This window comes from Camelina sativa, chromosome 12 (assembly GCF_000633955.1).
Source record: "Camelina sativa cultivar DH55 chromosome 12, Cs, whole genome shotgun sequence".
NCBI classification, from domain to species: domain Eukaryota; kingdom Viridiplantae; phylum Streptophyta; class Magnoliopsida; order Brassicales; family Brassicaceae; genus Camelina; species Camelina sativa.
This window is the reverse complement of record NC_025696.1, coordinates 8,999,692-9,012,403: the sequence shown is the minus strand read 5'-3', so window position 1 is coordinate 9,012,403 and position 12,712 is coordinate 8,999,692. Positions and strand designations below refer to the sequence as shown.

General features: G+C 36.3%; 3 protein-coding genes across 6 annotated transcripts in view; all 3 read left to right on the top strand.

Moving 5' to 3' along the window:
- Positions 1-4,887, top strand: part of LOC104731009 (alpha-glucan water dikinase 2) — a 9,647-nt gene extending 4,760 nt beyond the window's left edge. Inside the window, exons 16-32 of the mRNA XM_010450263.2 lie at positions 376-435; positions 540-584; positions 687-746; positions 842-994; positions 1,109-1,192; positions 1,293-1,469; positions 1,563-1,669; positions 2,432-2,645; positions 2,760-2,863; positions 2,945-3,074; positions 3,149-3,274; positions 3,436-3,546; positions 3,628-3,720; positions 3,791-3,964; positions 4,036-4,128; positions 4,223-4,338; positions 4,415-4,887. Coding sequence (XP_010448565.1) covers positions 376-435; positions 540-584; positions 687-746; positions 842-994; positions 1,109-1,192; positions 1,293-1,469; positions 1,563-1,669; positions 2,432-2,645; positions 2,760-2,863; positions 2,945-3,074; positions 3,149-3,274; positions 3,436-3,546; positions 3,628-3,720; positions 3,791-3,964; positions 4,036-4,128; positions 4,223-4,338; positions 4,415-4,619 — 2,052 coding nt within the window. The 3' untranslated portion in view covers positions 4,620-4,887. The remainder of the gene's footprint in view (positions 1-375; positions 436-539; positions 585-686; positions 747-841; positions 995-1,108; positions 1,193-1,292; positions 1,470-1,562; positions 1,670-2,431; positions 2,646-2,759; positions 2,864-2,944; positions 3,075-3,148; positions 3,275-3,435; positions 3,547-3,627; positions 3,721-3,790; positions 3,965-4,035; positions 4,129-4,222; positions 4,339-4,414) is intronic.
- Positions 6,471-8,992, top strand: LOC104731008 (protein CLT2, chloroplastic). 3 transcript variants are annotated; one of them, XM_010450261.1, is made up of 10 exons: positions 6,471-6,892; positions 6,988-7,133; positions 7,217-7,254; positions 7,345-7,460; positions 7,752-7,851; positions 7,948-7,983; positions 8,073-8,123; positions 8,279-8,402; positions 8,506-8,631; positions 8,734-8,992. In XM_010450261.1, the coding sequence occupies exons 1-10, from the start codon at positions 6,480-6,482 to the stop codon at positions 8,895-8,897; spliced, it is 1,314 nt and encodes a 437-aa protein (XP_010448563.1). In that variant the 5' UTR covers positions 6,471-6,479; the 3' UTR covers positions 8,898-8,992. The 3 variants fall into 3 exon arrangements, with proteins under 3 accessions (XP_010448563.1, XP_019089338.1, XP_019089339.1); XM_019233793.1 differs by lacking the exon at positions 8,734-8,992 and having other exon boundaries at positions 8,341-8,402; positions 8,506-8,592; XM_019233794.1 differs by lacking the exon at positions 8,734-8,992 and having other exon boundaries at positions 8,325-8,402; positions 8,506-8,592.
- On the top strand, positions 9,187-11,827 carry LOC104731007 (GATA transcription factor 25). Of its 2 annotated transcripts, XM_010450259.2 has the most exons (8): positions 9,187-9,326; positions 9,408-9,719; positions 9,895-9,984; positions 10,080-10,213; positions 10,792-10,899; positions 11,011-11,116; positions 11,255-11,314; positions 11,386-11,827. In XM_010450259.2, exons 2-8 carry the CDS (start codon positions 9,414-9,416, stop codon positions 11,506-11,508), a joined length of 927 nt encoding a protein of 308 aa, XP_010448561.1. In that variant the 5' UTR covers positions 9,187-9,326; positions 9,408-9,413; the 3' UTR covers positions 11,509-11,827. The 2 variants fall into 2 exon arrangements, with proteins under 2 accessions (XP_010448561.1, XP_010448560.1); XM_010450258.2 differs by having other exon boundaries at positions 9,188-9,719.

The following is a 12,712-nucleotide window of genomic DNA, read 5'->3' as shown; positions in this document are numbered from 1 at the left end:
CCCATAGTATCAGAGCCTCGTTTCAGAGGTGATGGCAAAGAAGGACTCATCCGTGACCTTACAATGTACTTAAAAACATTAAAGGTATTTATAATAACAATCGTATCCCTATTTTCTGCTAGCACTTTTAGCCTTATTTTCTTTTCCTGATCCATTAAAGAATTCTTTGGCGCAAACTGTATTTAGCTTAGTAATTAAACCCAACACTATTGTGATGATGAACATATATCCCTCTGGCCTTCATTAGATTATGATTGCTTTGCAATTGGGACCGATAATATCAGGAATATACACATTACACAACAACCTTTAGCTTCATCCTCGACTTTCAGTATCTTGAATATCTAAACGAGCTGTTTTGACCTGCCTTTGTAGGCAGTTCATTCAGGTGCAGACCTTGAGTCTGCTATAGATACGTTCCTTTCTCCATCTAAGGTAATTAGTTCATGATCCAAACTTTTTTGATTTCTGTGACACATATCCTCAACAACCGTATCTTTGTTTAGAGTAATACCTCATCCTTTCATTTTCTTTTTCAGGGTCATCATGTCTTTGCTGTCAATGGTTTATCACCAAAATTGCAGGTACCATATCCTCATAGTATCTTTCCAGTAAGATATATTATACATTATAATGACATCAACCTCAAAAATCCTAACAGAGCGTCCATTTCCATTGTATGGTAGGATCTACTGAATTTAGTTAAGAGGCTTGTCCATGAAGAGAACACTGATTCCCTAATAGAGGTTCTAATAGCACATATCCTTCCTATTGCCACTCTTACTCCGTATTGTGTGTTTATTTTATCCTTATGCTTGCTTTGTTTTATGCACTTCTGCAGAAGTTAGTTGATGCTCGCATTGAGTTACACGCTGCACTACGAGCACCTCGTACGAGGGCTAAAGATTTATTATTTTTGGACATTGCTTTGGAGTCGTGTTTTAAAACAACAATAGAGAAGAGACTCATCTCTTTAAACTTCAATAACCCACCGGTATCTGTTATTGTTTTAGTTTAAAACTAAATTACTTTTCCTTGTAGCCAAATATTAGTCCTTAAACTTAAAAGTGAGGTGTGGATTGATCTTCTTTCTCCCTCTTTGGAACAGGAAATTATATTTGTCATCTGCATGGTGCTTGAGAATCTGTGCTTATCTACATTTAACAATGAAGAAATTATCTTTTGTACAAAGGCATGTTATTTTTTCTAACTCTTTCCCGTTGTATCTCTTTCAAAGTTTGACTCTCGGTGTTCTTAAAGCAATAATATTTGTGCTTCTCTTTCATGACCAGGATTGGTACCGTGTCAGCGAGACTTACAGACCTCATGATGTTCAGTGGGCATTGCAAACAAAAGCCGTCCTTGACCGTTTACAACTAGTACTTGCAGATAGATGTCAGCATTATTTTCGATTAATAGAGCCTACTGCAAAATATCTTGGTCAACTGTTACGTGTTGACAAGCATGGGGTATTTTTCAATTAAACTCCAGCTTCTTCTTTACGTAATAAGTCTAAAAGTTGATATCTGTATTCATTTCCGTTTCTTGTTTTATTTTTTCAGATTGATGTTTTCACTGAAGAGGTTATAAGAGCAGGACCAGGGGCCGTTCTATCAACTCTTATTAACAGATTTGACCCTTCTCTCAGGAAAATGGCGAATTTAGGCTGGTAAGATACGTTTTTGAGCTTGAGAAAACAGACTATAATTCAGATTTATTTCATGTAGAAGGTGATTACTGATTACTAAACCTTTTATTATTTTTATTTTATTTTTTCTCTAATCCNCTACATTTAACAATGAAGAAATTATCTTTTGTACAAAGGCATGTTATTTCTTCTAAATCTTTCCCGTTGTATCTCTTTCAAAGTTTGACTCTCGGTGTTCTTAAATCAATAATATTTGTGCTTCTCTTTCATGTCCAGGATTGGTACCGTGTCAGCGAGACTTACAGACCTCATGATGTTCAGTGGGCATTGCAAACAAAAGCCGTCCTTGACCGTTTACAACTAGTACTTGCAGATAGATGTCAGCATTATTTTCGATTAATAGAGCCTACTGCAAAATATCTTGGTCAACTGTTACGTGTTGACAAGCATGGGGTATTTTTCAATTAAACTCCAGCTTCTTCTTTACGTAATTAGTCTAAAAGTTGATATCTGTATTCATTTCCGTTTCTTGTTTTATTTTTTCAGATTGATGTTTTCACTGAAGAGGTTATAAGAGCAGGACCAGGGGGAGTTCTATCAACTCTTGTTAACAGATTTGACCCTTCTCTCAGGAAAATGGCGAATTTAGGCTGGTAAGATACGTTTTTGAGCTTGAGAAAACAGACTATAATTCAGACTTATTTCATGTAGAAGGTAATTACTGAACCTTTTATTATTTTTTATATTTTTTTTGCTCTAATCCAATTGTATCTGGTTGAGAAGTTGGCAGGTTATCAGCTCAGCGGATGCATATGGGTTTTTGGTTTGTGTGAATGAGTTGATTGTAGTTCAAAATAAAGTCTACTCGAAGCCAACTGTAATTATTGCTAGTAAAGTCACAGGAGAAGAGGAGATCCCTGATGGCGTTGTTGCTGTACTGACTCCTAGTATGATTGATATCTTGTCTCATGTCTCTATTAGAGCAAGAAACAGCAAGGCATGTACTATTTTCTGGTCCAATATATATCATTACACAATGCTGCAAAAATAAAAACCAAGATGTTCACATTTTACATATGTCCGCTTCTCAATTCAAGTTTTTCTGATGCAGATATGCTTTGCTACATGCTTCGATCAGAATGTTCTTAGGAATCTCAAGTTGAAGGAAGGGAGAGCAATATCTATTCATACAATGTCTACTGGTTTACGTATCAGGTAATCGAACTCTTATGTTGTCACTGTTCTTTACGCTAAAAGATGGGTTTTCTAAGACCTCTGAGTTTATATCACTTGTAGTGATGGCAACATCTCTGATGTCTCTGTCCGTCATATTTATATTTCTTCGGTTCCACGGGGAGTGATCTCTAAGGGGAAGAAGTTTTGTGGCCACTATGTGATATCATCCAAGGAATTCACTGATGAAATGGTAAGTAATTAAGAACCAGATTCGTGAAGATAAAAAGTTTCATTTTCAGAATACAATTTGACTGAGTTTTTTAGGTTGGTTCAAAATCATACAATATCAAATTTCTACGAGAAAGAGTTTCATCATGGATCAAGATACCTACCTCAGTTGCTCTTCCGTTTGGAACATTTGAGAATGCACTCTCAGATCATTCCAATAAGGTATAGCTAAAATCATTATGCCTTATCAATTTCTCTTTTCTTGAAACTCTTAAAAAGTTTTGTAAAGAATGGCTACCACATGATCAAATGAAATCCTCATTGAGTTTGTGATACAGAGCTCTCTCATATATTTTATTTTTGTTGGATCCATTGCTTTTCAGGATGTGGCACGCAAGATTTCTGCCTTTAAGGATTCTCTTAACAGAGGAGATCTGACAAAACTTAAGGCGATTCAAGAAGCTATTTTACAAATGAGCGCTCCAATGGCTCTGGTAATTGGTCATATAATTGTTTTTCTTTTCTCTGTTCATGTTTTATATGTATCTCATGTTGGGTTTTTAAATATTTGGTAGAGAAATGAACTGATCAGCAAATTGAGAAGTGAAAGAATGTCGGGTCTTGGAGATGAACCAGGCTGGAACCGATCGTGGATGGCAATCAAAAAGGTAGGAATCTCTATGTATGTATGTGTTATGAAAAGAACCAAGTGCATTCCTGATCTTCACATCTCCACAGGTCTGGGCTTCAAAGTGGAATGAGAGAGCTTATGTCAGTTGCAAAAAAACTAGGCTTGACCATGATGCCGTTTGCATGGCGGTGCTAATTCAAGAAGTCATATGTGGCGATTATGCTTTTGTCATCCACACAAACAATCCCGTCTCTGGTGACTCTTCAGAAATATACACAGAGGTAAAAGAACTTGCTCCATATTTAAAAACTTTGAGTAAAAAACCAATATCACAAAACTGTGCGTTTCTCAGGTTGTGAAGGGTCTGGGAGAGACCTTGGTTGGAGCATATCCAGGACGAGCAATGAGCTTCATCACCAAAAAAACGAACCTAAAGTCTCCAACTGTAAGAAACAAAAAGATTGTATTTGTCTCTTTAAGTTTCAGTTATAAATGAATAGAATTTTAACAAAGTGAGTGGTAAATTTTGGGTTGTACAGGTGATCAGCTACCCAAGTAAGAGGATAGCTCTGTATTCTAAACCCTCAATCATATTCCGGTCAGACTCAAACAATGAGGATCTCGAGGGAAACGCAGGCGCTGGACTTTACGACAGGTTTGTTTATGTGTGTTTCTCTGTTTTCAGTCTTTTTGCGGAACTCAAAAGCTGAAGAAGGGTGTAATTGCTGCAGTGTGATAATGGATGAAGCGGAGGAAGTGGTGGTGGATTACTCAAGGGAGCCACTAATAGTGGACAAAGCCTTTCAAATGCGCCTGTTCTCAACAATTGCAGAAGCTGGAAATGTGATAGAGACGCTCTATGGTTCTCCTCAAGACATCGAAGGTGTTGTCAAAGGTGGCCATATTTACATCGTCCAAGCTAGACCCCAAGTTTAAGCTCTCTCTTGCTATTTCTGCGTACCAAACATGTTGCTATTTCTGCGTACCAAACATGTTGCTATTTCTGCGTACCAAGCTCTCCCTAAGTTTTCAAACAAATCTTATAATTACACTCCTGATACCAAACATTGACTCATAATAAATATGTTGAAAAATCACGAGTGTGTGGGGTTGTATGTAATGTAATATTTTATTTGGTGAAAAATCACGAGTGTGTGGACTATTTTCAAGTGTGGTGAAAAATAATTAATAAAAATATTGAAAATGGTTTGCACACTCGTAATGTGGACTTGAGGAGGATCGCACAATCGTTTGTATCCGGTTTCTCATACCACCGGACCAACAGACCATTTTTGCAAAGCAAATCAGAATTTATTATTGATGATTTCTAATTTGAGCCGGGATCCGCATGTATATCTGATAAGAGGAGGGATAGAAAAGACATTTTACCTCTGATTTAATTTAGTTAATTTACCTGATTTAACTGATTTTACCTCTAATTTAATTTAGACATAGTTGCAAAGGCTAAGGCTGATCTTGGTATATTAGTTCAATCCAAGAAATCCTAAGGAGAGATGGACGAAGCCATCTACAGCAACTTCGTGGCGGTCAGAGATCTGGCATACATTCGTGAAGTGCGGTCCAACATACAGAAAGCTTACCAAGAGATCGAGGATTCATGTATAATTAAAAACACTATTGTAAACCTCGATAAGCTCCTTGAAGCCAATAAAAACACTCTTTTTATTTCAGTGCATTATTACAACAATATATAGTCTTAAATTCCATTGCATAATTTGTCTAAATTTTGCAACATTAATATGAATCACAATATTTTTTGCTGGGTAAATGATTTATTAAATTATAATGGTTTATTTCATACTTTCTTCTGATAAACATATACTATGATAGAAATCCGTGAAAGAAATAACTTTATAAAGTACTCAAATATTGAAATATAGTAAAACATCTATAAATTAATATTTTATAAATTAATAAACACTATAAAATTGATAAACTTTGTTTGTCCCAAGTCAGACCAGTGTAAAAAATAACAAAATTTGATAAGATAATAAGATAATATTTTTTTTGAAATCCCCATGTAAAATATGGTCCTAATAATATTATAAATTAATAATAATATAATTTTACATATATTTATATATATGTTGATATATGTATGTTTTAAAATTTTGAATTTTCTCCTAGAGTTCATATCTATAAAAAATAGTTATGTTTTATTTTTAAACTATAATGATAGAAAATACTCTATAACATATCATAAAATAGTTAAGTTTTTTTTGAAGTTTTCAATTTCTACATATGTATCATTTTCACTTTGATAGTTTTATAGAGTATTTGTAAAATATTGTCAATAATATTTTTCTATATATTACAAATTCAATTCTAAATTGATAACATCTGAAAGTCTAATCTTATTTTGATAAAAATTGTCTCAATTCCTAATTTTTTAAATTTAAACAATTAAAATATATATCTATAAAATTAAACAATTAAAATATATATCTGTAAATTAATAATTATTTATTTACAATATAAAATAATTATTATTAATTTATAAATAAATTAATATTATTATAAATTAATAAAATGTTATGGTCCCAACATTTTTAATTTATAGAGGTTTTACTGTAGTTTGTTTATCATTCACCTTGATGTGCATAGTGTTCTTAATCCGTGGAGAGGCTTGTTAACAAGTTTGTTTACCATGTTAATGCTATCTGTTTCTGTGTGTAATAAACATCTTGTGACAAAACGTACGAAACGGCATCGTATGAAAGAGGATATAAAACGTTGTCGTATAAGCAATTAATAAGAGGCGAGAAAGTCCCGCGAATGGATACTGTTGTTCTCATGGCTACAACACCAATCAGATGTCTTCATGCTTCGATTCCTACGGTCTCACGTTCGCCGCCGGCGATTTATCAGGTCTGTATCCGTCGCGCACGATCTTTAACCTACCGATCGACGACTATGAGCATGCGTTGTTTATTCAAACGGTCCGATTTGAGATCTCGCTTCCTCCTAAGTAGTAGTAGTCGGAAAACCACTTTTCCGATGAGACGTGGCTGTTCCGTCAGTGCTTCAACGGAGGAGTCTTCTTCTTCAGTGCCTTCCAATCGAAACCTTATTGTTTTAAACTCCGTCGTAATCGTAGCCTTAGCGGTAGCGAATCGCGTGCTCTACAAACTCGCATTGGTTCCCATGAAACAGTACCCTTTTTTCTTGGCTCAGCTCACCACTTTCGGGTAACGTAACGAACGGCTTACGCTTTTTAGGCAGTGAAGGGAGATTTTTAATGTTATGATAAAATCGAATCGAATAAATTAAATGGTTTTGGCAGCTACGTCTTGATTTATTTCACCATTCTGTACACGAGGCGCCGTCTAGGCATTGTGACAAATGAAATGATGGGTGTGCCTAAATGGAGATTCGCAGTCATTGGTTTCCTAGAAGCTCTTGGAGTTGCTACTGGCATGGCTGCAGCAGGTATATCCATTTATAGTCATGATTTTACATGTTTGTAAAGGTTACATATGTAGTGATTCCATTTTACTCTCTGTTTTGTGCAGCCATGCTTCCTGGACCGGTTATACCGATTTTGAATCAGGTCTTTTTGGTTTTCTTTTATTAATCATGGACTACTTTCAATGTATGCATTAGTTTTGAACGAACTCAATGCCTCTCAATGTTTTGGCAGACGTTTTTGGTGTGGCAGCTGCTTTTTGCTCTTCTTATTTTAGGCAGGAGGTTTTTGCTTACCCAAATTGCTGGTTGCTTGCTTGTGGCTGTGGGAGTTGTGGTGGCTGTTTCAAGGTAGCCCTTCACTCTTCTCTTCTTTCCACAGTTACTTTTATCTTCTGGAATCTAGATGCTTGATCTTGGGGGTAGAGAAATGTGTGTATTATGTGGAGAGAGTCACCTCTGTACTTGTCATGGGACAGAGAGTCACCTCTATCAAATTCACTATTTTAAATGATTACAGGTGGCTATACTTGTAGTATTGACCATCCACATTGCAGTTAGAAGATCCTGATTCTAGTGAAACCTCTGTACGTGGCATGTAGTCTTTGATTTCTTCAAATGCTGACTGTAACTCATCTGCAGTGGATCTAGTGCAGATCATACACTATCCGGAATCGGTTTGTTATGGCCTGCTGTATTGGTAGCATCTGCTGCTTTTCAAGCTGGTGCATCTATTATAAAGGTAAGGCCGCTCTCTCTCTCTCTTGTGAGTTGTGAATATTATTTTTTGTTTGCTGCTAGTATCTAAGTTGTTAAGTGTTTCTTTTCTGTTATACAGGAATTTGTTTTCATTGATGCTGCAAAGCGTCTTGAGGTATCTGGAACCATATTCATATTCATCTTCCTTCTGAAAGAGTACATCCCCTGCATCAACAACTTTGCTAAACTCTAAGCATAATGCAGGGAAAGTCACTGGATATCTTTGTAGTAAATTCATTTGGATCTGGATTTCAGGTATCTACTACAATATGATCACAACTAATAATATCATTATGTAAAACGTATTTGTTCCAGCAAAAACAATGACTATATAGTAGTACTAGAAGTGTTTTTGTATCTTTTTTTTGAATTGTTTAGTGTTATGGATCACTGAAGTTGTGCTTGAGCAGGCTCTTTTTGTGTTCCTGTTGTTGCCTTTTCTCTCAAACTTGAAAGGGATTCCATTTGGCAGCCTTCTTTCCTATCTAAAAGATGGTGCCGGCTGCTTCTTCAACACTGGAGCTAAGATTTCTGGTTAGAGAGACTACTATTCTATTATTCCACGCTGTTGTTTATATATCTTTCATTTAGTAAAGTAAGTGCAAAAACTGTTTGTGATCCATTGAGAGCATTTCAGGCTGCGATGGTGCCCCTATACTCCCACTACTCTATATAGCGACGAACCTCGCTTTCAACATGTCATATCTCCATTTGGTGAAAATATCTTCAGCAATCGTTTCCTCTCTCACTGTCATGCTCTCAGGTCCATATTTCTCACCTCTTCAGCTGCACCAAATTACTTAAACCCATATTAGTAGTCTTATAATGAGATATATACTGATACTTTTATTTGGTGTTGTATTAGTGCCATTATCGGTGTACATAATGTCAAAACCATTGCCGTATCTACCGGGAGGATCAAGCTTGAGCTCAAATTTCATGATTGGGAGTATAGTTCTGGTTCTAGGTCTTCTCCTCTACAACATCCCCACCACCTTTTTAACTAAGCAACACACCAAGACCTCCTAATAATTCACATTCTTTCTCTTTATTCATTCTATTCATATATATAAGATACAAATCCTATATAGATTAATCAATTTCGGTGTTTTCTTTTACGAATATTCCATTGGTTAAATTAAATCAAGTAAAAAAAATGAAAAAGAAAATTCACAATTTTTTTATTATTATTTTTATTAGAAAATAGACTTGTGAAAGTTTGTAATTGGTTTAAAATCAAGTTGAGTGGAGTCATCTGGTCGCCTCTCGGAACAAGTGCTGCGATTTTTACCTAAAGTCACTTTTTTGTTTTGTTTTGTTTTGTTTTAACCGTCTGGTGAATTTCACGACGGTCTAATCTCCTCCTCCTCCACACGCGCCGACCACTCTCTCTCCTCTCTTTCGCTCTGTTGTAATTCTCGATGTCAACTATTTCCTTCCTCTCTTGTTGCTCTTAGGGTTAGGGTTTTTTTTTTTGATTTTTTGCTTTCTCCCATATCCTTCAATCAATGTGAAAAAAAAAGCTCTCCTTTTTGGCAGTTTCCGATGTATGGTCGCCATTCTCAACCGGTGCTTATCCCCAACAACGACTCTGCTGGTGGTGGTGAAGACCATGTCTCTGCCTCCGCAACGTCCGGTCACATTCCCTATGACGATATGGATGAAATCCCCCATCCTGACTCCATCTATGGTGGTACTGGTTCCGATTTGATTCCCGATGGCTCTCAATTGGTTGCTCACCGATCCGAGCCCTCTGAATTACTTGTTTCTCGTCCTCCTGAAGGTGCCAATCAGCTTACGATCTCCTTCCGTGGTCAAGTTTACGTTTTTGATGCTGTTGGTCCTGACAAGGTTAGTGATCTCTACTTTTGTCCCCTTCCCCTCTTTTGTTATTTGTAAGAAGTCTCTCTCTCGGATGCATCTGATGTCTGATGGCTTTAGGACACGTAAAAATTGAGTCTTTTTGTTTAAGTGAATGCATAATTCTGTCTAGTCTTACCAAACCTTTGGGAATTGGTTTTGATAGGTCGATGCTGTCTTGTCTCTGTTGGGTGGTACTACTGAGCTCGCTTCTGGTCCGCAGGTGATGGAACTAGCTCATCAGCAGAATCATATGGTAACTTTTTGTTATTTGTGTGCTCAAAATTCTGTCTAAATTGCTCACTTCATCTTGATTCCCACCTTTGTCATTTTGGTGTTGTTTTTTTTTAGCCTGTTGTAGAATACCAAAGCCGCTGTAGCCTTCCGCAACGGGCGCAATCCTTGGATAGGTTTCGGAAGAAGAGGAATGCTAGATGTTTCGAGAAGAAAGTAAGATACGGTGTTCGCCAAGAAGTGGCTTTAAGGTCAGGGGATTTTTCTGTTTTTAGTTCAGTTGTTTAGTTTTGTTGTCATTCTAGATTACGGTGCTACACCTGCGAATCAGTCTTTTTACCTATTTATGCCAAAGTTTGTTACCACCATCCCACATTGGTTAACCAATTTCTTAGGCCTAAGGGAACCCTCAGTATTGAGCTATCTTTTTATTTTGTAAGTGGGGATCTTAACAAAATCATTTGGGTAGTTATTTTTTTTTTTAATGCCACATCTGTCAGGAAAATGGATTATGTGATAGTTACTCTTTGAAGAGGCTGGCATATTTCTTTCACATTTACTGGGGTCTAAAACGTGGTATTCTTGTATAGCTAAGCTAGTAATTTCTCTTCCTCACTCTTTTTTTATGTGATAGGAGCTGAAATAATATCTGTTCATATTCAACTAGTTTACTATCTTGCTACTTTTCTTTTATTTGAATCAAGAAGTTTGGTGACCATGTAGTGACACAGGCTCCATTGTCCATGGCTTGCTGTAGTATATGAGAATATATGCTTGTAGTTGAGCTGCCACCTTTTCTGCGTCTCTGACCTTTGTTAGTGTTTACCAGAATGGCGCGCAATAAAGGTCAATTCACCTCTTCAAAGATGACCGATGGGGCTTATAACTCGGGCACAGATCAAGATTCTGCCCAAGATGATGGTCATCCAGAAATATCGTGTGTTCTGCCTCTTCCAATTATTAACTGCTTCTTCAATTCGTGTTCTTGACTAATGTGCGAAAATTTTCTTGCTCTTATTTTAAACATGAGTGTGTGTGTCTTACGTAGGTGTACTCACTGCGGCATTAGTTCCAAATGTACACCGATGATGCGACGTGGCCCTTCCGGCCCCAGGACTCTCTGCAATGCCTGTGGACTTTTCTGGGCTAACAGGGTGCGTATAGAATCTCCACAGAGTGATATAAATACATCACCTACTCATTTTATTTGTCACATATATCATATTTTTACTATGCTCAGGTCTTAAGATAACCAATATGATTGACATTTGTAAACTGTTCAATTCTTGTAGGGTACATTGAGGGATCTCTCAAAGAAAACAGAAGAGAATCAGTTGCCTTTAATCAAAATGGTAAGCTTTTATCATTTTCACCTCGTTGGTTTACACAGATAAGACAGAGCTTGAATGATGGCTTAATGTAGGGCGAGGGTGGTAGTATTGCCGATGCTGACAATTCAAACTCTGAACCTGCAACTGTTGAAGAAGACACTTCCTTGGTTCCTCTTGCCAATGGGGAAAATTCTAATGTGTTAGGTAATCACTAGGTTCTGTGATAAGAATCGGTGAAAATAGAAGAAATCCTTGTAGAATCAGTTGGTCTTTCGTTATGAATTTTATCTCTTCTCATCATCACATGTATTATAGAAACCATAACCGAACCTCAAAGCAAATACCATTTCAGATGTCTTTGGTTTAAGAGTTTGATAATCAGAATAGTTCTGTTGTTATTGTGCCTGTAACCATATCCTGTGACATGGTGAGGTTAAAAGGGTAAAGTCGATTGTGAAGGGGAAACAAAGACTTGCGTCTGATGTCCAATTCAAAACAGATTTGATCAGATTGAAGAAACGTTATTAACCTTAAGTGGTGCTATTTGTCGTTAAGTTTTTCTTTTTCTTATTTTTGTAGGTTGTATTTACTCCTCAACTAACACTACCTCTCAAAATAGCTATGAGAATATGGTTAGAAGTGGCAATTTTTTCCCGTTTCTATAATATCCAAAAACATTTTAAAATTGCGTTCAAATGGGAGACAAATGCATCTTAGATCTCAATCCTAGTTTACAAGAGTAGTTTATAGTGTGCATACGCATCGCATACCAAAAACCATGTGGATTACTAACTAAATCCTGCTAAGGGACCACGGATTAGATAAGATTATCTAATGTTAACAACAAATTATTGGTGAACATAACAAATAGAATATACATTAACCACACAAAAAGTGTATGGAACTGGAAGAAAGAGAACCGTCCAACCAGTTTGATGATAAGCAGAGAAAAAAAAAAGATAATTTTTTCCTGCCAACAATATAGTTATATATACTAATACTAGTATTTATTGAATAGATTATGATCGAAATTATGATGAGATTATTCGAGAAGAGAAGGTGTCGCTTTACGTGGACTCGATCCTCGTGACGACTCGTTGTGCTTTCTTTTATTTTAGTTATGTTCAAACAAAATTAAAAGTAATCTAAGACGAATAAATTTAGTGGGTTATCTGTATCAGTACACCATAAAAGAGACTCATATATGCATGTATCATAGCATATAAATGTATTAAACAAAGCAGTCTGTATATATAAAAATCTTTCGATTGAAATAAGTGAATGAGTCACGAGCTAAATCTGAAGGCTTCACCAAACCAAAAAAATATAAAGGTATCAAAACAGCTAAACAACACTCTTGTGAGTCATCCCCTGTATTATCATTATTATTTGTAATAACAGAAGTATTACTTGCACTTA